Source organism: Phascolarctos cinereus, unplaced genomic scaffold (genome assembly GCF_003287225.1).
Source record: "Phascolarctos cinereus isolate Bilbo 61053 unplaced genomic scaffold, phaCin_HiC Scaffold_4;HRSCAF=312, whole genome shotgun sequence".
Lineage (NCBI taxonomy): Eukaryota > Metazoa > Chordata > Mammalia > Diprotodontia > Phascolarctidae > Phascolarctos > Phascolarctos cinereus.
In genome coordinates, this window is record NW_027555847.1 from 262,130,111 (window position 1) to 262,157,753 (window position 27,643).

The 27,643-nt window shown below is 37.3% G+C and overlaps 1 protein-coding gene and 1 pseudogene across 1 annotated transcript in view; both read right to left on the bottom strand.

The window, feature by feature from the left end:
• The window catches only part of GRAP (GRB2 related adaptor protein), a 62,389-nt gene extending 59,483 nt beyond the window's left edge, over positions 1-2,906 (bottom strand). Inside the window, exon 1 of the mRNA XM_021004551.2 lies at positions 2,518-2,906. Coding sequence (XP_020860210.1) covers positions 2,518-2,595 — 78 coding nt within the window. The 5' untranslated portion in view covers positions 2,596-2,906. The remainder of the gene's footprint in view (positions 1-2,517) is intronic.
• An 11,134-nt stretch (positions 2,907-14,040) lies between these two features.
• The window catches only part of LOC110220515 (prefoldin subunit 4 pseudogene), a 49,077-nt pseudogene continuing 35,474 nt past the window's right edge, over positions 14,041-27,643 (bottom strand).

A 27,643-nucleotide genomic window follows, 5' to 3' on the forward strand; every position in this document is an offset into this window, starting at 1 on the left:
ATAGGAGGCCTTCAGACAGAGGTTCAATACCCAATTGTCAGTTTGTCATGAGGACTCATTTGATGTATGAGTTGGACTAAAGGGCTGCTGAGACACCTTCCAACTCTAAAATTCTTATGCTGCATACTCGCAAGAGTGTGCGTCTCTATTTGTTTGAGTGTGTGCATTCATGCACACAGGTGTGGCCCAGAAGTGCCACCCACAGAGCTGTTGTTTCATGTGGTGAAGTAGGCAAGACTGGAGGGGAATTTCCACCTAACCAGAAATGAGAAAGCTCTAAATTAACTTTTGCTCCAATTTGCCAAGTTGGGGGAAGCCATACAGTATAAATATCTCCAGTTTCCTTTCTTGTCTGTTTCCCTGTTGGGTTTATATTCATAGCAGATCCCATTTGGGAAGAGCTGGCTTCTATTTTCCCAAAAGAGGTTTTCTAGCTGTTGAACCCAGGCCTAATGGGGGAAGCCGTTCTAAAATCATAGAATCTCAGAGTTGAAGGGGACTTCAGAGGTCATCACATCTAACCCCAACCTGAGAAGTTCAACTCTCTCTCCACCCTGGGGTATCTGATGGGAGGCATGGGCAGAAGAAGATAAAAGATGAAACCAGAGCTAGAGGCAAAGCAAAGAAGTATAGTAGAAAGAGCGTAGGATCTGGAGAGCCAAGAACTGAGTTCGGATCCTGATTCTGCTACTTACTACCTTTGTGACCTTGGGCAAGTCACTTGACTTTTCTGGGCCTGTTTCCTTATCTGTAAAAAGAAGGGGTTGGACTAAATGACTTCTGAAATCCTCAGATCCTAGCTCAATTTATGATCCTATAAGAGCCAAGCAAGGCAGAATTTGAAAGTAAAGCCTTTCTTTCTTTTTTTTTTCTTTTAGGCAATTGGGGTTAAGCGACTTGCCCAGAGTCACACAGCCAGTAAGTGTTAAGTGTTTGGTCTGAGGCTGATTTGAACTCAGGCCCTCCTGACTTCAGGGCCGGTGCTCTATCCACTGTGCCACCTAGCTGCCCCAAAGCCTTTCTTTCTTAGCTAAAATGTCCTTGTTGCACTTTATCAAACTTTGCTCTCAGGAAAGATTCTTGACCCCAACCACTGACTATTTACTCAGTGTGATTATAATTCATAAGGCTCTCTCTTTTAGAGAAAACTAACTTTTTCTCTCACTAAGGAATGAAAATCTCTGTTCCATATTAAAATTGAGGCCAGAATTGAATTTCTCTTGGCCAAAGGCCATTTGCAAGGCTTCTAAGAGCCAAGACAAAAGAAAGGACTAGAATGGGTTTCTGAGCATTGACACTGGTCCCAGCCATGCGCAATAGTAATAGTTAGCATTCTATACCACTCTAAGGTTTGCAAAGCAAATGGGGTCAAAAAATGGCAGAGGAGTCAGCAGTGGTGACAGCAGCATGGGCAGAGATACAAGCAACAGTTTAGTTTGGGCAGTTCAGCCAAGGTTGGCCTAGATGCTCCTGAGTCTGGGGGCAGAACCTAATCTTTGAGTTAGTCTCTCTCTGAAATGTACTCCAATCTTCCACCACACCCCAAAGCCTAAGCCTAGTGCTTAGGTCCTAGTTCGTAGCAGGAACAGCTGGGTGATAGAGCACTGGACTTGGAATCAGAAAGACATCTTCTTGAGTTCAAATCTGGCCTCAGACACTTACTAGCTTTGTGGGCTGACTGGGCAAGTCACTTAGCCCAGTTTGCCTCAGTTTCCTCACCTGTAAAATAAGCTGGAGAGGGAAATGGCAAACCATTCCAGTATTTTTTCCAAGGAAAGTCCAAATGGGGTCGCAAAGAATGAGACATGACTGAAATGACTGAACAACAGTTCTTAGCACCTGTCTTACCAACAGCACCCCAAATAATGAAACATTTATTAAGTGCTTACCATCTGCAAAGCACTGTGTTGAGCACTAAGAATACAAACAAAAAGTTATAGTCCCTGCTCTCAAGGAGCTGAAATTCTAACAGGGAAGACATATACCGCCCTCCAGTCTGAGGCCTGGAGAATATTTTAAATCCCTGCCATTTACTTCTCAGGAGATTTGGGCAAATCACTTTGCTTCCCTGGGCCTCAGTTTCCTCATCTGTAAAATGAAAGGATCAGACTAGATGACCTCTGAGGTCTCCTGATATTACATCCTGGTCCAGTAGTAGCTCCTTTCTCCAGCCAGAGTTAGAGATTCACAGAATTTCAGAAGTGGAAAGAACCTCAGGTGCCCTCCTGTTCAATCCTTTCATATGAAAGATGAAGCCACAGAGACCCAGGGAGTAGAAGTGACTTTATAGAAGGTCTCATGGCCAGTTAGCAATACCAGAATCCATGCATCCTGACTAAATTCAGGGCTCCTTTTACTGCACTGTATGGCAATGCAATGTTCAAAAATCCAAATGTCCCCAAGCTCTCAAAGCCTCAATTCTATCTTGGCAGCTCTAACCCAGTTCCTAAGCATCTCCCACATGAGGATCCAAGACCTCCTAAGCCACCACCATCACAGTCCCAAGTGCCACCTTACCTTCAGTGTGTCACCTTTGTTAAAGGCCAGCTCATCGTTTTCAGTGGCCTGGAAGCTGTACAAGGCCACAGACTCCATCCCAGGCAGCCAGGTGGACTCACCACCTCACTTGTTCACTCAAATCTGTAATAGGGTAAGGAGGCAGATACTGCTCTTAAGTCCTCTCCACAGCCCTTCTGGGCTCAGACCAGCAGGAATATCCAAGGGAACTTCCAGGGTCTGGGTCCCTTCAACATCCCCACTTTGTGGGCCCTTTGTGCCTTTCTCTCTTCGGTCCCAAAGGTTCAGTCCAAAGTGACAACAACACTGGTTTCCTGCTTCCTCCCGTAGAGGAGTTTCGTGTGTGTGTGTGTGTGTGTGTGTGTGTGTGTGTGTGTGTGTGTGTGTGTTCTTTTGAAGAGGAGATGGAAACTGCCTCTCACAGGGAGAGAAACAGGAAGCCACTGTTGTGTCACTATGTGGGGGAAAAGAAGATGTCACCTGGCTGTGAAGCACCCATGCCTACTAAAAACTATGGTCTCAGAGCCCTCTGAATAGAAATAATAGTAATAGTAGTAGTAGTAGTAGTAGTAGTAGTAGTAGTAGTAGTAGTAATAATAATAACAATTCCTTTCAGATAAATAACAGCTTTTTTTAAAATCTCATTTAGTCCTCACAATAACCCTATGAGATAAAGAGGGTATGTGTTCCTATTTTATAGATGGGGAAACTGAAGCCCAGAGAGGCTAAATGACTAGCCCAAAGTCATACAGCTAGCTAAGTAGTTGGGCCAACATTGGAACTTGTCTTCTGAATCCCAGTTCAGAGTTCATTCCATCATACCACCCTGCCTCTGAGACGAGAAGAGACTGACATCCAATACAGAGGTGATTTTCCCAGGGAGTTATATTTTTGATATATTTCTGGGATCACAAGGAGAAACTTGTCCAGGAAGGTCATGCGTGTGTGTGTGTGTGTGTGTATGTATATACACATATATGTATATATACATATATGGAAATTTTCCCTCTGTCTTTGACCTCTAGGTCATATATGTCTATTTGTGATATTATTAGGTCAGAAAATATATACAGTTTAGTGATTTTTTTTAGTCTAATTCCAAATTGTTGTTAGGAATGGTGGACTAATTCATAGCTCTACCTATAGCTCATAAGCTTGCTTCCCGTTTACCCTACACAATTTAATTATTTTTGTCTTTTGCTCTCTTTGCTGTTCAAATGGTCATGAAGTAAAGCCTCAGTGTTGTTCTCACTTATGTGATTTGAAACAATTCTTTCATATGCTTGTCAATAGTTTACATTCATATCCTTTAACCATTCTAATGAAGAATGATTCCTGTTCTTATATAGTTTGTCAATTTACTCTTTATTATATATAAGATCCTTACCCTAAATATTTGCTGTAAAGATTTTCTGCCAATCAACTACTTCTCTTCTAACTCTAACTTTGTTGATTTTGTGCAAAAGCTTTGGCCATAAGAACTCTGAGCAATCCAATGACTAGCCACAATTCCAGAGGATGGATGCTGAAACATGCTACCCACCTCTTGACAGAGAGATAATGGACTGAGAGTGCAGAATTTACACGTGTATATATGTATATATGCATGTATGTGTGCGTGCATGTATGTGTTCATATGTATATATGCATACATGTATGTGTCTATATACATATATGTGTATGCATGTTTGTAGATATATGTATGTGTTTAATATGTGCGTGTATAGATATGCATATATATATATATGGAATAAGAGAAATCATTGGAAAGTGAGTCCATGTAAAGTAAGAAAAGAACATTAATAAATGTATACACATTTGGACACATCCAATGAGGTAATTTGTTTTACTTGATCATGAATATTTGTTATGAGAGTATTTTCTCTTTTTTTCAATGGTGCAGGAATGGAGAGAAAAAATTAATTTTTATTAACTAAAAAAAAAAATTAAAGACCAAAAGCTTTTCACTTTTATGTAACCAAAATTGTCTATATTATCTTTTAAAATGATCTCCCTCCCTTGTTTAGTTAAGAATTCTCCCAATAGCCATAGCTATGCAAAGTACCTCCTTTTTTTTTTTAAATGTGGGCTTTTATATTTGTCATATGCGGGATGACTATGGAAAGAAGAGGAATACTGGAGGAAATAAAGATGATATAAAAATAGACATCAATAAAAACTTATTTAAAATGTCTAAATTTTATATCTATTTGAAGTTTATTTTGGTAATATCAGATATTATTAGAACGAATTAGGTCATAGCACATGCGTTGGGTTAGAGCTGGAAGGTTCATCAGTGGTCATCATGTCTAATCCCTTTACTTTATAAATAAAGAAACTAAGGCCCAGAAGCTAAGTGGTCTGCTCAAGGTCACAAATGCCAGTATCTGCCAGAGTTAGAACGTACACACAGTTCTTCTGGTGCCAAATCCTTCTTTCTTTCCATTTACCCATACTGACTATGCATATGGTGACATTATTTGCTCTTCTTGGCAAATGCTTTATTTGAAACTTAACACTGAACATCAATACAAGTAAATTTGCTTACTAACTGTTTACATTTAAATTAATTAATCAACATATTAAGTATCTTAACTCTGATATAATTACTCCTGTTAAGTCACCAACAGGATTCTTTGGGACCATATTTTTTAAACCTAAAATTGAAACATTTGGCCTGACAGAAGAATTTCTCACAGTCACTATCACATTACCACAGATAATCACCTTTGAAATTGGAATTTTCTCAGAAAATCCAGGATGGATGGTTGCATAATTATAGCCATGAGACTGATTTTCTTGAGTGGCTCATACCTGCTAGGAAAACAGTTCCCAAAAAGGAATTCTGAGCTTTCTGGGAACAATGGCTACAACACTGGAAAGACTGAGTGTCTTCCCCAGGGAACTGCTTGGAAAGGCAGCACTCATGTTTGTTTGTGGTGAAAACAAACCAGTCATGTGACTGAGCTGACAGGGCCCTTGGGATCTTCTTGCATTCCTGAGAACTCTGCTGATCAGCTTACCCCAGCCTAACTATGTCAGTTACTAAGAATACGCCAATTTGAAAACCTTATTCCTCCCCTTCTGTACCATGCAGTGTCCTTGGCCTGAGGGGTCCCAGTGACTGAGAGAGAAGAGACGCTGAGGAATGCAAAAGCTGCTGAAGTCAGTGAAGGGATTGGTTTGGGTTGTTTCGTTCGTTTGTTTTGACTAATATCCTCAAAGGGCCTTAAAGACCCTTCAGGGACAGACCATGGAAAAAAAAAGGTAGCACCCCCACAGTGCTTCCAGCCCTTCCAGTAGCCAATGAGAGGGGATTTGATAACTAAACAGACTGTGGGGGCTTTTGTCTACAGTATCTTCCAGTTTTCACAGGTTGGAGAAAGCAAGGGAGATCCCCAGGAAAAAAGAATCGAAACTTTGAAGACAGTAGAGAATGGTAGTAATTAGGAAACCTGGGAGCCAAGAGAAAACCTTAATAGGCTGAATTTTTCCATTGAGCATTGACCAAGAGCTGCAGCTGACGGGGATGAGAAGAGAAGAGCCCTAAACACTGGAAGGCATTGAAATGCAGGAAACTGGCAATGCAGAGTCTTCCAGTGCCCATCAGATATGAAACAACAGGGGTCTTCTGGTGAAGACCTGGCATTACCATTTAGTAGAGTAGAGACCCACTCTCCAGTACTTGCTTCAATCTATTTCATGCTTTTACTTGTCCCACAAGAAAATATGAGATAGTGGGAAAGTTTGCGGAGAGAGGGGATGATGCAAAGGAGAAAGTTACAAACTGGGCAGCCAGCGTTTAGAAAGGTCATTTTTAAGTAGTATTTTTTGGGTTCCTTGTTAGCCTTTCTAGCCTTGAGGTATTGTTCAACTGGGCCACTATCACCCTCCTCTGTCCTCTATATAGACATTGGGATTTGTAAACTGAGTTCAGAGCTTGAGAAGCCTGACCTATAATTAGGGAGATTAGCTCCCATTATAAAACTTATTGGCTCATTAACATACCTCTACCGCCTTCCAGAGATGATGTTAATTATAATAAAACCTCTGTCTCAAACTTAAGGCTCCTCAAAAGGGAGGGAAATAAAAAGATCCTCGTTGTATGATATGAATTAGATATAAAACAGATTAATAGCCAATAGCTAGATTCCATGTAGCGCTTAAAGGTTTGCATAGCACTTTACATGTAATTTATTCCTACTCACAAAACAGGAATGATAAAAATAAAAGAATCAGCACATTAACAGAATCATTAGAAGACAATTTTGTGACAATTCACAACTATGGTTATAATCAGTTGGGAGACTAATATTTAAGCCTCATAAGAATATAAAACTTTTTTTAAGACTACTAATTAGTTTTCTTCTATTTCAGACCTATAGAGAAGGGAAGAATGTATAATCAAACAAAGATAGAGACCATTATGAGATGTAAAATGGATAGTTTTGATTATGATAAATTTTAAAAGGTTTGCACAAACAAAACCAATGCAACTAAGATTATAAGGAAAGCAGAAAGCTGGGAAACAATTTTTACAACAAATGTCCGTAATAAAGGCCTCTTTTCTCAAATATATAGAGAATTGAGTCAAATGTATAAGTTATTTATAAGTCAAATTTATAACTCATTCCCCAATTTATAAATGGTCAAAGGATATGAATAGGCAGCTATCTAGAGTCATAGGAAAAATGTTCTAAATCACTATTGACTAGAGAAATGCAAACTGAAACAACTCTGAAGTACCACCTCACACCTATCAGATTGACTGATAGGACAGAAAAGGAAAATGATAAATGTTGGAGATGTGGGAAAATTGGGACACCAATGGACTATTGGTGGAGTTATGAACTGATCCAACCATTGTGGAGAATAATTTGGCTATAAAACTAAGCATACCTTTTGACCCAGCAATGCCACTACTAGGTCTATAATCCAAAGAGATCATAAAAATGGAAAAAGGATCTACATGTACAAAAATATTTATAGCAGTTCTTTTAGTGGTGGCCAAGAATTGGAAACTGAATCTAAGACATCTCCAAAGGCCTCATTGTGGAAAATGATATCCACATCCAGAGAAAGAACTGTAGAGTTTGAATGCAAATTGAAGCATACTATTTGCTATTTTTTTCTTTGTTGTGTTTTGTTTCCTCTTTCTGGTGGTTCCTCCGATTGGTTCTAATTCTTACAACGTCACAATGTGAAAATACGTTTAATAGGAATGTATATGTATAGCCTATATCAGATTGTGTGCTGTATTGGGGAGGGAGGTAGAGAGGGAGGGGGAGAAAAATTTAAAACTCAAAAGCTTATGGAAGTGATTGTTGATAAAGCAAAATAAATTAATTTTAAAAATTAAAGGGGAAAAAAACCAACAGGAAAAAAAAGAATTGGAAATTGAGGGGATGCCCATCAGTTGGGGAATGGCTGAACAAGTTGTGGTATATGAATATGATAGAATACTACTGTACTATAAAAAAATGACAAGCAGGCAAATTTCAGAAAAACGTGGAATGACTTACACAAACTGAAGCAAAGTGAAGTGAGCAGAACCAGGAGAACATTGTACACGGTAACAGCAACATTGTGTGATGATAAGCTATGAATGACTTAGTTCTGCTCAGCAATACAATGATCCAAGACAATTCCAAAGGACTCATGATGGAAAAAGCTATCCACATCCAGAGAAGAAACTGGTGGAGTCTGAATGTACAGCAAAGCATACTATTTTTACTTTCTTTTTTTTGTTATTTTTCCATTTGTTCTGTTCTTTCTTTCATAACATGACTAATATGGAAATATGTTTTACATATCAAATTGTTTACCATCTTAGGGAAGAGAGAGGGAAGGGAAGTAGAGAGAAAATTTGGAACTCAAAATTTAATTTAAAAATGAATGTTAAAAATTGTCTTTACAAGTAATCAGAAAAAAATACTATTTAAAAGAAAAATTATAATAAGGAAAGAGAGGAGGTTTTGGAGGGGGAAAGATAATGGGTTCTGTTTCTTGTTTGGGGTGGGAAACTCATGGAAAGATCAGGAAATGGGGCTAATTCAGGATAATGCTAAATGTGGTTGAATGGGAGACTTGTTTGAACAATGGAGGGAGAAAGCAAGTCCATAGCACCTTGAGAGACATTTAATATGAAAAGGCAGGACATGTGGTTCCAAGGTGGGTGAAAAAAGAAATTCAAAGGAATGGAAGCGCTCTGATCCCAAGGTGTTTCACACTAAAAATACAGCTGAGCAAAGCAGAAACATTCCATATGGACCAGCAGCTAGCAAGCCCTTCTCTGGGAAAGTTGTGTATCCTTTGCTGGAGAGTAAGAGAACTGCAGAAGTCAGCAAAAAATACTCAGCTTCAAGATACAGAGACACAGTGCTTCTAGAGCTAAACTGCAGGCGACAAACTATAGAAAATGATGTGGAGCAGTGTCTAGTACCTAGTGAGAGCTTCCTGGGAAAAAAATCATAGAATGCTGAAAAGGGGGTCCTAGAGGGGAGCAACCTTGTGGAGATACAAACCTTGGCCTCCCACTTTGTGTGAGTCACATCTGAGGCAGTTAATTACAAAGATTTTACTGGCGTCTGGGGGAAGATTGCTCACTGGGCAGGAGGTATGTATCTGGAATTCTTATAATAGACTTAGACATATCTTGTCTGTATCCATTAACTTGCAAATAAAAATTGTGTTGTGTGTTTTGAGGTTTGTGAGCCTCAATGTTTGTAAAAAGAGTTGGTAGCTACCCTTAAGGACCATGCCAGATACTGACATTCTCAGGTTTCCCCTGAGTCAGTGCATAAGCCAGAGAAGGGAAAGGTGTACCTAAAAAGTGCCCAAGCACTTAATATCAGGAGAAAGCCTCTCCTGGGAGAAAAGCAATATGACCATTAAAAAAGAGACCCAGACAAGAATGACATGATCTAACCTTCTTTCTTCTGGATTTCGTCCCCCATCCCCCATTCCTTCCCACAGGGCAGTAAGCCCCAGAGACTGTAAGAGGTAAGTGAGATTACTTGTAACCCTGTACACAAGGGTTACCTAAAGAAGAAATTTCTAAATCCCCTAATACTATACAAATATGTGCTATTATTACTATCATAAAATAAGATAGAGGCTGGTGTTTGAGCTGCATATTTTAAAAAATAATTATTTTTATTTTCTTATCCAAATTCTCTCCCTCCTTCTATTCCTTCCCCATCCATTGAGATGGCAAGAAATGTGATACCTATTGTACATATGAACTCATGCAAAATATTTCCATATTAACTTTGTCATATGTACTCTTAAATGATACTTCTTGTTTTCAGAATATTTTACAAAAAATGAATAGATGTGGGTGGAACAAATAAACCTAAATGGTCAAAACTTAGAATTCTTACACATTCATCAAAGCCTTTTTTCTTTGACACTATGAACTTTAAACTATTTTATAATACTCTTTCAACTTGTAGAAGTACTTGGAATCATTAGCTTTGGTACTGTCTTTTCTTCTCAGAAAGTCAGCTCTCCCCTGCCTTGAGCTACTTCTTGAAGGATGAGAGAGATTCCAAGAGTTAGAAGTATAAAAAGACATGCCAGTGCCAAGGTACAGAGATGGGTGCTGGGGTGCTGGGTATTAGGAAGAGAAAGAAGGACAGCTTAGCTTAACTGAAGAATTTTAGAGGTTGATTAATATGCAAGGTTGGAAAGATAAGAACACACTTTGTAAACCATAATGTCTGATAACAAACATAGATAATTATAGTTATTAAATGTAACATTTAAGGGCAGCTAGGTGGTGTAGTGGATAGAGCACCGGCCCTGGATTTAGGAGGACCTGAGTTCAAATCCGGCCTCAGACACATAATACTTACTAGCTGTGTGACCCTTGGCAAGTCACTTAACCTCACTGCCTAGCTAAAAAAACCAAAACAAAACAAAACAAAAAACAAATAAATGTAACATTTCCGTGACCTATAAGGAGAATCAAAGATTAAAGAATGAGTCTTTCAACCTATATATTCTAAAATATTTATAGCAGTTTTCTTTGTGGTGCAAAGAAATGGAAATTGTGGAGATGCTCATCAATTGAGGAATGGCTAAACAAGTTGTGGTATATGATTGCTATGGAATACTGCTATGCTATAAGAAATGATGAGATTACTGATCTTAGAAAAATATGGTTAGACTTGCATGAAATAAAGAAGAGTGAAATGAGCAGAACCAAGAGAACAGTGTGTACAGTTAACAGCAATATTTTTTCTTTTTAATTTATGGAATAAAACAAGCATTTCCATAACATAGTACAATGAAAAAGATGATTGTACATGAAACTCCAATTCTACTATGCACAACTTGCTATTCCTTTCAAATATACAACAAAATTATCATGTAAATTTCTTTTTTTTTCTTCCCTCTCCTTGGCCTTCCCTCTTCCCCCTCAACCCTGTTCTAGAGATGGCTATCATTAGACACAAATAGGTATATATATATATATATATATATATATATATATATATATATATATATATATATATATATATATATGATATATATATGTATATATATGTATATATATATATGTATATATATGTATATATATATATGTATATATATGTATATATATATGTATATATATATGTATATATATGTGTATATATATGTGTATATATATATGTGTATATATATGTGTATATATATGTATATATATATATAAACACATATGCATATATGTATGTAAAATTATTCTATACATACTTCTATTTATCAGTTCTTTCCCTGGATGCAGTTAGTGTCTTTCTTTATAATGATGTCCTTTTATAATTAATTTGGGCATTTATAATAGACAAAATAACTTATTTGCTCTAAGTCGTTCTCAAAACAATATGGCTATTACTGTATACAATGTTCTCTTGGTTCTTCATGTCAGTCTTCATTATTTCATTCAAGTCTTTTCATGTTTTTCTAAAATCATTGAGCCTGAGCTTATAGCACAGTAGTATTCCATCACAATCATAGATCACAACTTGTTCAATCACTACCCAATTGATGGTCATCCCTGTAATTTCCGGTTCTTTGCCACCACAAAGAGAGCTGCTATAAACATTCTAGAATACATAGGTTATATTATAACATTATTATTATTATAACATTCAAAGTTATAATTGCTATTTGTGAATTTCCCTCCATCTTGTTTTTACTCAATATTTTCTTTCTCAGCCTCTTTTATCTCTGTTACCTTATCCTCTCCCCTTACCCTCTTATTCCTTATTTTACTCTCTCCTTTAAAAAAGTCCCTCCCTTATCTATTTACCCCACCCTCCTAATCTTACTCCATACACCCTTTTAAAAGTCCCTTTCCCACCCTATCCCCCTCCCCCAGCTTTCTCAGCTGTCTATGATTTCAGAAGACTTCTAAACCTCCTCAGATATATATGTTGTTTTCTCCTCAACCCAGAGTAGAGTAAGGTTCCAATTTTACCAGCCCTCCACCCCCACCTACTTCTTCTGTATTAGTTCTTCCTTTCATGCCCCATTTTTATGAGATAATTTCTCTTTTTAACCTTTTCCTACCCAATTTTCTTTTTTAGAATCACCTTATCATACACAAAGCAATATTGTTTTAAGCACAATGTTGAGCTACATAAATCATTTTGACTATTATACATACCCAAATTAACTACAAAGTACCAATACAGGAAGACGCTATCTGCATCCAGAGAAAGAATTGATAAATAGAAGTATGTATAGAATGATTTTACATATGTGTATGTGTATTATGTATACACATACATATTTGTGTCTAACGGTAGCCATGGAGGGGGAGAGTCAAAAAAGGAAACAAAAGAAAATTACATGATTATATATTAAAGACGAATATCAAGTTGTATGCAATAGATTTGCAGTTTCATGGGCAATCATCTTTTTTTCCTATTCTATTTTGTTGTGGAAATGCTTGTTTCATTTCTTAAGTTCAGAACAAAATAAATATATTTTTTAAAAAAAAGAATGAGTCTTAATTCTTAAAAGAATCAGTACCGTCTCTATCAGTACAGCCAGGCCAAAAAAAAAAATGATCTGACGTACCTTACACAGGGACATTCATACCTATAGTGGAGAAAGGTCAATTAGTAAATAAATATGTCATAGTCCTTTTCAAAAACGAAGGACAAGCAACAACAACAACTTCTCAAGCACCTACTATGCTCCAGGCACTATGCTAAGTGCTGGGGATACAGAGAAAGGTAAAAGACCATCCTCGCCCTCAAGGAGCTCACAATTTCATGATACAACATTCAAACAACCATGTATGAGCAAGCTTTACATAGGATAAATAGGAAATCATCAACAGAGGGAAAGCACTAAAATTATGAGGGATTGGGAAAGGCTTCCTGTAGAAGGTGGGATTTTAGATGGAATTTGAAGGATGCCTCAGACCATCACGGTCTCCTGATACTATCTCTTAAGAACATCCAGCTACCTTTACTCTGATTCTATGCCCATCATACCATCATAGGATCATATATCTAGAGCTGGAAGGAATTTCAGAAACCATTTAGTCCAACCCAGATGTTTTACAGATGCGGAAGCCAAGGGAGGTTAAGTGACTTTACCCAAAGTCATGCAGATAGTTTCAGAGGTGAGATTTGAAATAAGGTCTTCAGATTACAGAATTGGTGCTCTTTCTATAGTATCACTCCTCAAGTAGATTTTCCTACTGGGAAGAGAATGCACTAACTAACCAATACAACTGTTCTTGCCCTTAGAATATATTCCCCATTTACTAATTACCAACCAAGATTCATCAGGATCTTGGTTTATCAGCCAGGTTCTCATGAGTCTGCTTAGAGTTCCTTAGAACATAACCTTGATAAAACTGTTGAAGCTGAACTTCTGAATCTGCAAAGCTGAGAATCAGAGCTACCAAGGTCCAGAAACCAAATGAGGCTGTGCCTGAACAGATGAGACCACACTGCCTTGTTCAATAAACTCCAGTGGCTCTCTATTGCCCCTAGGATACATGTCTGCTCCTCTCTTTAGTTTTTTAACTCTTCCTGATCTGGAGCCAACTTATGTTTCCAACCCTGTTGTATATTATCTTCCCCTCCCAAATTCTTTAGTGTAGTTAAATTGGCCTTTTATCTGTTCCTCCTATACCCATCATCATATATCCTCCATCACCAATCTCTGTACTTTTGCACTGGTTGGCCCCCATGCATGGAAGACAGCTACAGTATAGACTACCTTCATGCCTCCACTTCTTGGAATCTTTTCTTCCTTTTTTTTTCTTAACTGGCTTTAGTAAACAGGACACAAAGACCCTAATCTTGATATGACTATTCTGCAAAGTATGCAGGTGTATATGTTTTTTAAAAGTATACAAAATAAGTAAAATGTGAAAATGGGCAAGTTTTCATTTATCAAAAGACTGAAATTTTTAAAAGAAAAATGTTGATTTCAACATCATATGAAGAAGGGAAATCATTGTTACTAATATTCATGTTTATTAAACAAATTTTTTAAATTATATTTAGAAAACTTTTAACTATCATCTACTTCAAGGTTTATGTTGCTCCCAAAGTTTGCATATAACTGAATTTTCAAACTGGCTAACAAATCAGCTGGATTGGGTTGATTCAACTCTGTATTCTAATGCTTCAGTTTCATCTTGCAAATTTTTCTTAGCTTCTTGCAACATTTCTTGGGTTTCATCTTAAAAACTGCTAATGAAAACATCACCAATTTCATAGGGAATCATTAAAGAATCTTCATCCATCATCATTATATTATCACAAGCATCTTCTCAATTTTGAAGTTATTTCTCTTTAACTTCTATTTCTTCCTTCAGTTCTGTGATTCTACTAGTATTCAGTGCAAATGTGTTAATTTTTTGTTTGTATTCACAAGTAACGTTGACATCTGCTGCTGCCTTCTTTACAGTGGCAGCCGTCTTGAGAATCCCTCCCCTCCTTCAAGGTGCACCTCAAGAATCACTTTCTTCATGACTTTTCTGATCTCCCCCACTGCCGCTTGCCTTTCCTCCTTCCCTAATAATTATTTGTAATTATTCTCTTTATATTTGTTCTATATGTACTTATGTAGGGGAGAGGGGATTGATTTCCACCCCCAAATTTAATTGATATAGTGATGGAATGTTGTCATGACGAATTGCTGATATACAATATCACAAAATTAATCTGGAGAAGTGAAAGGTCAACAACCTCAAGGGAAATAATGGGGAAAAAGTTGGATTGAAGGAGATGTAGCAGCACCAGATTTTAAACCCTACTACATAGCAAAAATCATCAAAACAATTTAGTTAAAAAATAGAAAGATTGATCAACGGAAGAAATTAGTAAAGGAAATCCATAAGTAAACAAACATAATAATATGGTATTGATAAATCCAGGAACATTACTTACTTGTAGAAGACCTCTCCATCTGATAAAAATTGCTAAGAAAATAAGAAAGCAATCTGGCAGAACTTGGGTTTAGGTCAATACTTTATGCCATTTAGCACAATAAACTACAAATAGAGACATGATCTGAATATAAAAGGACATCTTTAAAAAAAATAAGAGGGGAAAAGGATATGCTTTTCACAACTATGACAAGGGGAAGACAATCATAAAAAAGAACAATTTTGGTTATACAAAACCAAATACCTTTTTTTTTTTTGCACAGGCAAAATAAGTGCAGTTAAAATGAGAAAAGAAACAATTTGAAAAAAAATCTTAGTGACAAATTTTTCTGATAGAGGTCCAATGTCTAAGATGTAAGGAAAAAAATTCAATTAATGAAGAAACATTTTATTTAGCACCTACTATGTGCCAGAGACTATGCTAAGTACTAGGGACACAAAAGAAGGCAAAGGACAACCCCTGCCCTCAAGGAGCTTATAATCTAATGGGGGAGACAGCATACAAACAAAAATATACAAAGCAAGTTACATACAGCTATAAATAGGATATAATTAAAAGAGAGAGGGCACTGAAATTAAGAGGGGTTGAGGAAAGCTTCTTGTAGAAGGTGGGATTTTAGTTGAGATTAAAGAAAGCCAGAGGGCAGCTAGGTTGTGCAGTGGATAAATCACCTGCCCAGGAGTCAGGAGGACCTGAGTTCAAATGTGCCTCAGACCAAACACTTGACACTCACTAGCTGTGTGACCCTGGGCAAGTCATTTAACCCCAATTGCCTTAAAAAAAAAGAGAGAGAGAAAAAAAACCAAAGACAAGTAGAAAGACAAAAATCAGGACACCTGGTGACAGCCCAGATTGCAGTGGATGATCTTGGCATCTTCCGTGTCTGACCAAGCTCTAAATGCTCTCATCAATTGCTTCAGCTGCTTTTGTGGCCATTTGGAACAAATTGTTTTTGTCCATCCATCTCACTGGGAGAAGTCATCACATGTTTTGGTAGACATCTCTCTAACACACCAACAGGTTAAGGCCTTTTGGCTGCCCTCAACCTGATTTAGCTGTCATGCCAAGATGGTTTTTACTGGAAAGTGGCCACTTCACACACTACAGGTTCTTGGAGCCACAGGTGAGAGCTGAGTAAAGGTGGATGGTGGATGAGCAGCCCTGAAAAGAGCTCAGCAAGCCCCTTACCAGAGGTGCTCATCCTCCCTAAACACACCACCTACCCCATCCTCTGATGGATAAAGGGTCAAACAATATAAACAGGCAGTTTATAAATAAAGAAATGTAAGCTACTATGTGAAAAAATGCTCCAAGTCATTAATAATAAAAGAAATACACATCAAAAGAACCCTAAGGTTTCGCCTCATACCCACCAGACTGTAAAGAGGAAAAAAAGAGGAAAATGGAGAGACTGCGGAAGGGCAGGGATACTACTGCACTGCTGGTAAAGCTGTGGATTTTTTTTAACCAATCTGAAAAACAATTTGGTACTATATTTTAAAAAAAATCATTAAAGTATACATACACTTTGACCCAGTGATACTAAAAGGGACGTGCCTCAAGAGTACAAAGGTAGTGGGGAAAGGCCTATATGTACAAGAATATAACAATACTTTTGATTGCAGCAAAGAACTTGAAAGAAAGTATATGTCCATCAGCTGGGGAATGGTCAAACAAATTATGGCAAATGAATGTAATGAGATTGCATTTTAAAAATGAGGAAGTTGATGAAGTCATAGAAACATGGAAAGACTTGAATGAATTGATGCACGATGAAGTAAGCAAGAGAACGAGGTTTGTGATGACCCTAGTAACATAAGGGGAAACTTATCTGAAAATCCCCAGAGCTCTAACTAAAGCAGCCACCAAACATGATTTCTAAAGCATGATGATAAAACATATCTTCAATCTCTTAATAGAGAAGTGATGGATAGAGGCATAGAATTAGACATGAATTCTGAGACATGGACAATATCTTGATTTGTTCGGATGAACTACACATATTTCTACTTGGAGGAAAGAGTTGAACAGTTTCAAATATTTTTAAAAGATAACCAATAAAATTCTTTAAAAGGTACAAACAAGGGAGGTGCAAAGGAGGTAAAAAAATTAGAATAATGTGCTACTATCTAGGTAAGCCTATGGATATTCTATCACTATGGATATATTTTTATTTGTACATGAAAGTTTACAATTTCTTGTACAGATTTCTTTCCTAGTCTTCATCAATCTTGATATGTTTGTTGGTTAAATAAAAATATTTTTTAATTTTATTTTTAATTTTTGGGATAAAACAAGCATATCTATAACATAATACAAAAAAAGATGATTGCGTGTAAAACTGTAAAACTATTACATACAACTTGCTATTCTTTTCAAATATACAAAAAAATTATCATATAAATTTCTTTTTTTCTAACTCCTCCCCTTCTAGAGATGGCTACTATTAGACACAAATATGTACGTGTGTGTGGATGTGTATTCTATCACACTTCTATTTATTAGTTCTTTCTCTGGATGCAGACAGTCTCTTGTTTTGTATGTCCTTTATAGTTAACTTGGGTATTTATAATAGTCACAAGAACTTATTCACTCAAAATTGTTCTTAAAACAATATTGCTATTACTGTATACAATCTCCTCTTGGTTAGATTACAAGTTCCTTGAGAGTAGGGATTATTTCATTCTTTGTATTTGTCTTCCCAGTGCATAGCACAGTCCCTGGCATCTAGTAGTCACTTAATAACTGCTTATTGATGGATCAGCCAGCCAGCCAGCCACAGGGCTCTAAGAGTAAGAGTCTCTGATCTAACACAGGCAGAAGAACAAAGGATTCTGCAAAGTGACCATGGAAATGTGTGAAAAGATTCAATGTCATTTTTGAGCATCTGCTACATATAAAGCATGTGGGAGGTACAAAAATGAATAAGCTCTATTCCCTGTCTTCATATAAAGTGATAGGATTATAGAATGCCAGAGCAGAAAGGAACCTTAAGAGATCATCTAGAACAACTCTGTATTTTAGTCTCTCAAACTTTGGTCCCTTTTTTAATTTTGCTCCAGGACTGGTACAGGTCATATTAGTGGTAGAAAGCTGAAATATTAAGTGGCTAGAAGCATCCTACATGCCTCACTATGGCTGTTTTTCCTAGACCAAACTCCCGTCCCCCCAGAACTGAAGGTTCAGTCCTTTTAACTCTACCTTAGAAAATATTCAAGACTCTCTAAGTCTGGTTTTTTTTTCTCAGAACTATAAATAAATCTCTCTTAAGATCTTTGTGCAACCCCTAGTTACACTTGTGTGCACCTTTGTCTCCCCCTACAGGGGAAGTGGAAAGAGCATTGGATTTGAATTCAAAGGATCTGGGTTTGAATTCCAGCACTGTCAATTATAATCATGTGATATTGGTGATGCTATTCTCTAGGCCTCAGTACCCACAACTGTAAAAACTAGATAGCCCCTGAGGTCCCTTCCAATTCTAAGTTTTTTGATCCTAGGGTCTCCATGGGTAATCAATCGATGGCCCAAGACTGGGTTCTCTTGGACTGATTTTGCTCTTGGTGGCTGAACTCCAGAAGTTTAGTATCTCTTTTTAGATCATTGCCCCTATGTAGAGTTACTCCAGGAAAATCTCCAAATGTGCTCATGGTGGCTTCAGATTTCCCCAAAGATAGGTGGTAGGGTCCCTAGCTCCTGTGCAAGCAATAAAGGCAATGATAGAGATCGTATGGTGTTGTTGCTATTGTTCAGTGATGTCCAGCTCTTTAAACCCGTTTGGACTTTTCTTGGCAAAGATACTGGAATGGTTTGGCATTTCCTTCTCCAGCTTATTTTACGGATGAGGAAACTGAGGCAAACACGGTTAAGTGACTTGCCCAAGGTCACACAACTAGTAAGTGTCTGAGGTCAGATCTGAACTCAGGTCTTCCTGACTCCAGGCTCAGGGCTCTATCTACTGTGCCACCCAGCTGCATATGGTATGATGCTTTTATTTCAACTGATAATGAAAAAGATACAGAGGACTCACAAGAGCCAATAAACAGGTAATTAAAAATACATATAAAGTGCTTAAATATCCTACTAGTTCCCTACAAAAGGGGATTGAATTTGGGCCTAATACTGGGGCAAACCTTTGTGAATTGCAATCCATTGAATCCCTCTTTCACACAGAAAACCACAAAACTTGGTTTAGATTACAGTTATGTATACTTTCGAGCTATTAAAAAGCAATACTCTTCCCATTAGAACTGCACCAAGTAATTCATGGTAATAACGAGGGATGGCAAAGATCCAGATCTCTCTTCTCTATGTAGGCTGCTGTGCTGCCTCAGAAACAGGAAGGAAAGAGAGAGAAGTGAGAAACATTCTCTTCTGCAGGGGCCTGGTCTAAATGAAGCTTTACTTTATGATATGGTTTTACTCCTTCATCTGTAGGAGCTTCCTTCAATAAGAATTTTTTGAAGCAATCTTCTCCCTCTGTAAGTTCTTAACCTTTTTTCTATCATAAGCCCCTTTAGCCCTCTGGTAAAGCCTATGGATCCCTTCTCAGAATAACATTTTTTAAGCGCATAAAATATAAAGGAAGCCAAAGGTTAGTGAAAACGGAAGTGTTATGTTTTTCCCATCCAAGTTCACAGACCCCTTAGAGGTTTAACTGACCCCAGATTTGGAACCCTTGTTCTTGAAGATCAGTGCTTGAAATGGAAGCCATACAAAGCAACCCCCCTCTCAGGCTGAGTGGGTATATACATGTCTGATTCTGATGAGGAAATCTCTCAGTGCTCCAAATACTTCAGAGAACTTCAGTACCATTTAACTGTGAAATTCTGCTCTCTGGATTTCTCCCCTTGGATCATCAACCAGCATGTGTGACTCCAACCTTCCCGTGCCACAGGGCAGTCATTACCAGTTCCTAGATGGAGGAGATTTTACAAGAACATAGTTTCCCCCTACCTGAGAATCAGGTCTGCTCTGCTATGTAATGGTCTGCCTTCTGAACAGAGAAAGGTGAAAAGAAAGTCCAAAAGAGATAGAAGCTAGCCTGTCAGGCCACAATTATAGACCGTGGAGAAGACAATTCCTCCTTGAATAAGAATAAATCTTCCTGAGTCCTTGCCAGTCATTCATCTTGGAGGTGGCCCTAGTTTCTGGAAACAAGGCACCAGACCATGTATATCAATGTTTCTATGTGTCAATACATTTAGGTTTTTTATTGTTTTTAAAATTTTTATATTATTCATGTTATAAAGAAGAATTAGAACCAATGGGAGAAAGCAGGAGAAAGAAGAAATGAGAGAGAGAGAGAGAGAGAGAGAGAGAGAGAGAGAGAGAGAGAGAGCGCACAAATAATATACTTCGATCTGCATTCAGACTCCACGTTTCTTTTTCTGGTTTTGGACAGCATTTTCCCTTATGAGTCTTTTGGAGTTGTCTTAGGTCTTTGCATTGCTAAGAAGAGATGTCTATCAAAGTTAGTCATTGTATAATAATACATTTAGTTTTAATACATTTAGTTTTAATTGGTAAACAAGTAACATATCTTCCACAACTAGAACTCTGATAACTGGATTAGACCTCCATCCCCCCACTCCTCTATGGATAGCTTTAATCCAAAGGGAAGGCATTCTGGGTCTTAAGCAAGGACTTCAGACTTCAGAGCAGGATTACTGTAATGGTGTTGTAAAAAGCTTTAGTAATAAGATTTTCTGTTACAAGGTTGGTTCAGTATTTAAAAAGCATAAATATAATAAACCAAAAATATTAAAAGTCAATATCATACCAATAGATATAGAAAATGCTTTCGATAAATATAACATCCATTATGTTAAAAACACTAAAAAAAAAAGTTGATGACCAATTAGGCTTTTCTTTCCTCTGGTAAACAGTTTCTAACCAAAACTGAGAGCTAGCATTATCTATAATGGGAAAAAGGTAAAGGCTTCCTAATGAGATAAAAAAAAAAAGTGAGGGTGTCTTTTGTCACCATTAATAGTTCTAGGGCAGCTAGGTGGCACAGTGGATATAGTGCTGGCCCTGAAGTCACCTGAGTTCAAACGTGACCTCAGACACATAGCACTCACTAGCTGTGTGACTCTGGGCAAGTCACTTAACCCCAATTGCCTCACAAAAAAAAAAAAGGGGAGAGAGAGAGAAAGACCTTGAGAGTGGCAGCTAGGGGCACAATGTATAGAGTGCTGGTCCTAGATTCAGGAGGACCTAAGTTCAAATGTGACATCAGACACATTGTGTGATCTGGGCATATCACTTAACCCCATTGCCTAGCCAAAAAAAAAAATTCTAGAAATGCTAGCTATTGCAATAAGATAAGATAATTAAATCGAAGGAATAAGCATAGGCCAAAAAAGGGAGAAAATTATCATTTTTCCAAATGATGTGATGACTTATTCAGCTCAAAAGATTCAAATAAAAATTATTTGAATCCATAACTTCAATAAAGTAGCAGGCCATAAAATAAACCCACAGAAAAAAAAATCAGCCTTTCTGGATATATCAACAAGAACCAGCAAGTAGAGATAGTAAAAGGAATTCCATTCAAAATATATAAAATATATATGAGTCCAACTACGTGACTTGTAAAGTGATTGCAGGTGTAGCATCCTTCCTGGACTACTCCCCCAATTTGAGCCTTCACTCATGGGCTAGTTCTCCAATGGGTGGTTGCTACCTCCAGTTTCTGAGGATAATCTGTAGGGCCACTCCTCTAACATTACAGTTCATTAGCCCTTATTAGTGTTCTTCCCCACAAGGAAGAGATAAGGGGTGGGGTGAATGCCACTCAAAATATCTTCAGATTCTATAAAGTATCTAGAAGTCCACCTACCAACATACACCCAAGAATTACAGAATATAGAATTATAGAATTATTTTTAAACTAAAATTTAACACTAAAATTTTTGAATACTATATAAATAAAGGAACACAAATTATTGGGGAGAAATTAATTACTTGTGGCCAGGCAATACTAACTAAAATAATCTAGAGATTTGGTGTTATACCAATCAAACTACCAAAGAATTATTTTCTAGAATCTGATAAATGAATAACAAAATTAATGGGGAGAGGGAGCAGTCAAGAATCATAAAGGAAATTTTTAAAGTAGAAAACAAGGGGTACTAGTAATACCAGATCTCAAACTGTACTAGAAAGCAGTAGTCATCAAAATTATTTGGTATTGGTTAAAAATATAGAAGTCAACCAGTAGAATAGGATAGATATAAAAGATGAAGACGCAAACAAATATATTAGCATAGTGTTCAATAAAGCCAAAATTCCCAACTACTCACTATTTGAAAGAACTGCTGGGAAGGCTGGAAAATAGTCTGGCAGAAATTAAATTTAGACGAGCATCTCATACCATTTACCACAATAAGTTCCAAATGAATACATGTCCTAGATGTGAGAGGTTATATCATAAACACATTAGAAGAACTAAAATAGATAGTCACTTCATGACCAGGCCTGTGCTTGCAGCCTCTCCAACTTGCCAGAGATGGATTTCTCCTGTCATGGCCTTTGAAAGCCTCCATGTGACATTGAATCATTAGAGGCTTTAGTGGAGGAGCTCATAGGTTAATCAGTGCTAGTTAAGAAGTACAGTCCAACAAAGCTGATAGACTCATAAAATATTAGAGTTGAAAGGAACCCCAGATTTTGTCTTATTTGACCTCCATATTTTTCAAAAGAACCAAATGAGATAGAGAAAAGAAAAGTGACTTGTTGAAAATCATACAGATAAGTAGTAGCAGTCCAGGACTCAAATGTAATTCACCTAATTCCCAACACCTTGATTCTCTTGTTGTTACTTACACCGTATTACACTGGTTATGTTGTTATATATCATTGTTACCCTATGCTGTATAGATTGGTCTGTCATCTTGAAACTAAATAGCAAATAATTAACTTTTTTTTAAAAATAGTATTTTACTTTTTCCCCAATTACATGTCAAGACAATTTTTAGCATTCATTTTTACAAGACTTTGAGTTCCAAATTTTTCTCCTCCCCTCTTTCCCCCTCTTCCAAAAATGGTAGGCAATTTGATATCGTTTGTACATGTGCCATCATGTGAAACATATTTCCACATTAGTCACAGTTGTGAAAGAAGAAGAAACAGATTAGAAGGAAAAAAACATGGAAAAGAATAAAGGAAGTGAAAAAATATGCTTTGATCTGTATTGAGTCCACCTTTATCTGGTTGTGGATAGCACTTTCCTTCTAGAGTCCTTTGTACTTGTCTTGATCATTGTGCTGCTGAGAAGAGCTGAGTTATTCATAGGTGGTCATCATACAACGTTGCTGACACTGTGGTTTTCCTGGTTAATGAATTTTTACTTTAAAAGTTTCTATAGTGCCCAGAACTTCTTCTGTCTTGACTATTCAGGCAGCAGATAGGAGGATGACCCCAAAAAACACCATGTGGTGGGGGGTACATTTTGGCTGGGGTGACAGATACTGATGATCACCAGTTGAGAGTAAAGGTATCCAAAGTTTGTAAAGTGTATGAGTTTAAGGCCTTCTACTATGTGACTCCCACCTACCTTTACAGACTTATCTTTACTCCCTCTAAACTAGCTTACTAACTTTTGCCTGAATGTTACTGTCTTTGAACAAGCTGATCCTCATATCTGGAATGAACTCCCTTTTAGAAATTTTAACTTTCTTCAAGGTTCAGTCTGGGTGATGACTTCCTACATAAAGATTTTCTTGACTCATCCAAATGTTAAAATTCGCTCCCTCCTGAAATTACCTTGTATTTATATAACGTGTACATGCTGTATCCATCCCCTTAAGAACATAAGCTCCTTGAAGGCAGGCTTTAATTTTTGTCTTCATAGCCTTACAACCCAGCACAATGCCTTACACAGAGTAGGCACTTAAATAGTTGTTGAATTAGATTTGTCCATATTGACAATAAGTTGTACATGAGCCTGGTGAACAATCAGTCTCTACATAGATGGTGATGGGAGGGAGAGGAGAAAAGAGGATGGGGGAAGAAGACAAGAAATACACAAAAGCATTGCAGTACCAATTCTGGGCAGGAGAGGGTAGTCTAAGTATGTAATTCAATCCCTAGGGACTAAGACTACCAGAACGTCTGAATCAAAAGAGACTTTGAAGTACAATGTCTGGTTTAACCGTCTCATTTAAAGATGAGGAAATTGAAGCCTATAAAAATGAAGTTACTTTCTCCAGGTCACACATCAGGTTATTGGCAAGTAGAACTAGAACCCAGATATCCTGACTCTTAACCCCTGTGTTCTCTGTTAATTTGGGCTATGAAGTGAAAATGAGGTACTAATTGATTTCAATTAATTTTAATTAATTATTTTTGACATTTCCTGGGGTTTCTGAACCCCTGCAGGAAGGCTCATGTGTAGCTACTCAACTAAAGCCTTAGGGAAGGGCCTTAGAAAATGAGAACGATCAAGGGGACAAGGTTGTAATAGAGTCTCCATTCCAACACTTATCCCTATATCCCTAGCATTTAGCACAATGCCTGAAACATAGTAAGCCTTTAATAAATGCTTGATGACTTAACTTGACTGCCCTGGAGGAGCCGGCAATCCTGTGCAAAGCAATAACCCCCAGAGAGAAGAAGGCCAGCACTCACTGCCTAACTGAGACTTCCTGAGACTCTTTCTCTCCTTTCCAATAGGTTCAAGCTCTCAGATTAGTAGCCTCTTGCCCTGTTGCCATCCCCAGTCCTTGCCTAGCTTCTGGAAGACTACATTTGCCCCAGACATCATGACTTAGGCATGACCCCTCTCCCTATTTACTCTCCAATTCATCCTAAATATTAGTGTAGTGTGTAAACTTTAATTCCAAAAGCCCCAAGACTTCTTTCCCTACATCGGTCTCAATGTCATTAGTATGAGTGGGGAGTTATTGAGTCAATCAAACAAGTCACCATACCCTACGTAAGGTAATTGACAAGATGTTACATCATAATGCATTTGTCAGGAGGAAACAGATTTCTATTGAATCAGACATTGACTTTAGATTAAGTATGAAAAGAGCCTTGGTTAATTTAGATGTCCTCCTTGAAAACCACTGAATTAGCTAGAGTAATATTGCATAAGAAGTATTCAGGAAACTTGGTAATGTCCTATTCAATTTATAAAATAGTAGCTTATTTCAGACCCCAGGGATTCAAATGTTTGGTGGCAGAGAGGAGAAAATTGATGCTGAGAAGGAATCATTTGGGCGGATAAGAGGGACAGAAGAGCTCTGCTTTCAAGTGTTACCCCACCCCCATCCTCCACTTTGACTAGAACAGGTCCTGGTAAATTTCAGAGAACCAGAAGATTTGGACTTTTCATTAGCATGCTAGTAGGGTGCCCAGAATGGCAGCAGCTAGTGATGGTGTCTGCACTGGGAGCTGGGTATAGATTGAATATAATGAGGAAAGAAAAAGTCAAAATCTACAAAGAGTCCAGCAGAAAAACTACACCATACAAAAGGACTCCAGCAAAAGGACTTAAAGCTGTAAGTTGTCCCTGAGCTACATATACTCTCTCTAAGCTTGATTCTGCTCTCTCCTGTATGTACGGGTGAGGGAGTACATCAAGAATTTTGCAGGAGTGAAGAGAAGGAAGAGATGGGTTTTTTACCACCTATTCCAAAATACCCCTTTCTAAAAGCTAATGAAGTCTGGCTGATGGTGATTAATTAACATCAATCAATAATTAATGAGGAAAGCATATCTATAGGGGCTCATGAACTCTAGCTTTAGGGGAAAAAACTCTCCCCCAACCTCTCAGGGCTACCCTTAGACTCTGGGGTCTAGGGACCCAGACTGGCAGTGTAAATGCGAATTTGAGAGACTGTGTACACCAGCAATCACAAATATATAAATAAAATTTAAAATGTATATTAAATTTATATTAAATAAATATGAATAAAATTTAAAATATATATATTTTAAAAACTATCTTTCCATTAGAAAAAATTAGTCCGCATGTTTACAAAAATTCCTCATGGTGGGGAATTAGCTGGGTTTTCTTTTTTTCCTCACCTTAGCAAGTTTCCAATTTGCCTCAAAGAGAGGACAGTTTGCACAGTACTGAAAGGATACAAAAAGAAACTTAAATCAACTAATATTCTTTGTTATTTAAATCATAATCGTATATACACACATTTGCTCATGGTACATATGAGTAAGTTATGGCTCTGAGAAGAGGATGGGGCTAAAGTGTCCTGCTATGTAATACAGGCCTTAGAGTTCTCCAAGCTGTTTCACAGACTGAAGTTCACCTGCTGTGTTCTTTTTTTTCTTTTAACATTTTTATTTAAAGTTTTGAGTTCCAAAATCTGTCCCTCCCTCCCTCTCCTTTTCCCTTCCTGAGACAAACAGTAAGCAGATATAGGTTATACATGTGCAATTATGTAAAACATTTCCATATTAGTCATTTTGTATGAGAAGACTCAAATGAAAGGAAAAAAAAGAAAGTGAAAAATTGCATGCTTCAGTCTGTATTCAAACAATATCAATTCTTTCTCTGGAGGCAGATAGTATGCTTCGTCATTAGTCCTTTGGGATTATCTTGAATCACTGTATTGCTGAGAATAGCTAAGTCATTCACAGTTCTTCATCGAACAATATTGCTGTTGCATGTACAATGTTATCCTGATTCTGTTCACTTTACCATGCATCAGTTCATGCAAGTCTTTCCAAGTTTTTCTGAAATCATCCTGCTTGCGATTTCTTATCTTCTAAGTTCTTTTAATGGACTCCATACCCTATGTGATCATCGTTAAGCATAGGGGATCATAACATTGGCATTTACAATGAAGACTTATTCTTACACAGGAATCATTTTTCCTTTTATTCCCATCACTGTGGATTCAGAGATACATAGGGACATTGAAACTTATCTTAAAGCATTTTAGGTATTTCTTCTAACAGATGGACATATTGAAAGAGGGAAAAGTGGGACTTTGTTATGATAACATTAGTCAGGTCTAGGTTCTAAAATTGATAGGCCTCTCATAGGCATGTAAGGAAGGACAAGACTCCCTTAACTCTGATACTGAGTGAAAGGTCAGAAACTTTTTTGGAATACCTAATCTATGTGTCATAACTTTCTCTTCTTTAAGGGGTATAATAATTAGGATCTTAGTTTAAAAGGCAGAAGACTTCCTGTTTAATAAGAGAAGGAAAACAACAGGAAAATATCAAAAGGTTCCTGTCACTGCCAGGCTGTCACCCCAACCTTCCCAGCAATAAGCAATGTACGTACGTATGTATGTATGTATGTGTATGTATGTATGTATGTATGTATGTATGTACACAACTAAAACTGCTTTAGTAGTTGCAGGTGCTGAGTGGAATTCCTTATGGGTGACTATAGGCATTTCCCCCTACATAGTAGATTGCTAATGTGTCAGTGTAAACCACTTTATATAGAGATCTCAAATTGAGATCACAAATAATAAGCCAAATTTATAATCTCAGGACAGTCCAGGTCACTCAGTAAATTCCAAGTTAAAGCAAGATGTAGATATTCTTCAAGTTAATTATCAACACTAGTTGTCCTTGGATTTGTTTAGTTTTGCAATTTTAAAAAATTACTTTTAATGTAAAAGTCCAAACAGGACACAACTCACAGCACTCTCTTTTTTGGGGTAAAAAAGTCTGAAACAATATTAAAAAAAAAAACAAAGCTAAGGTGGCATGCCTTCATATTATGATGGGGACAGCAG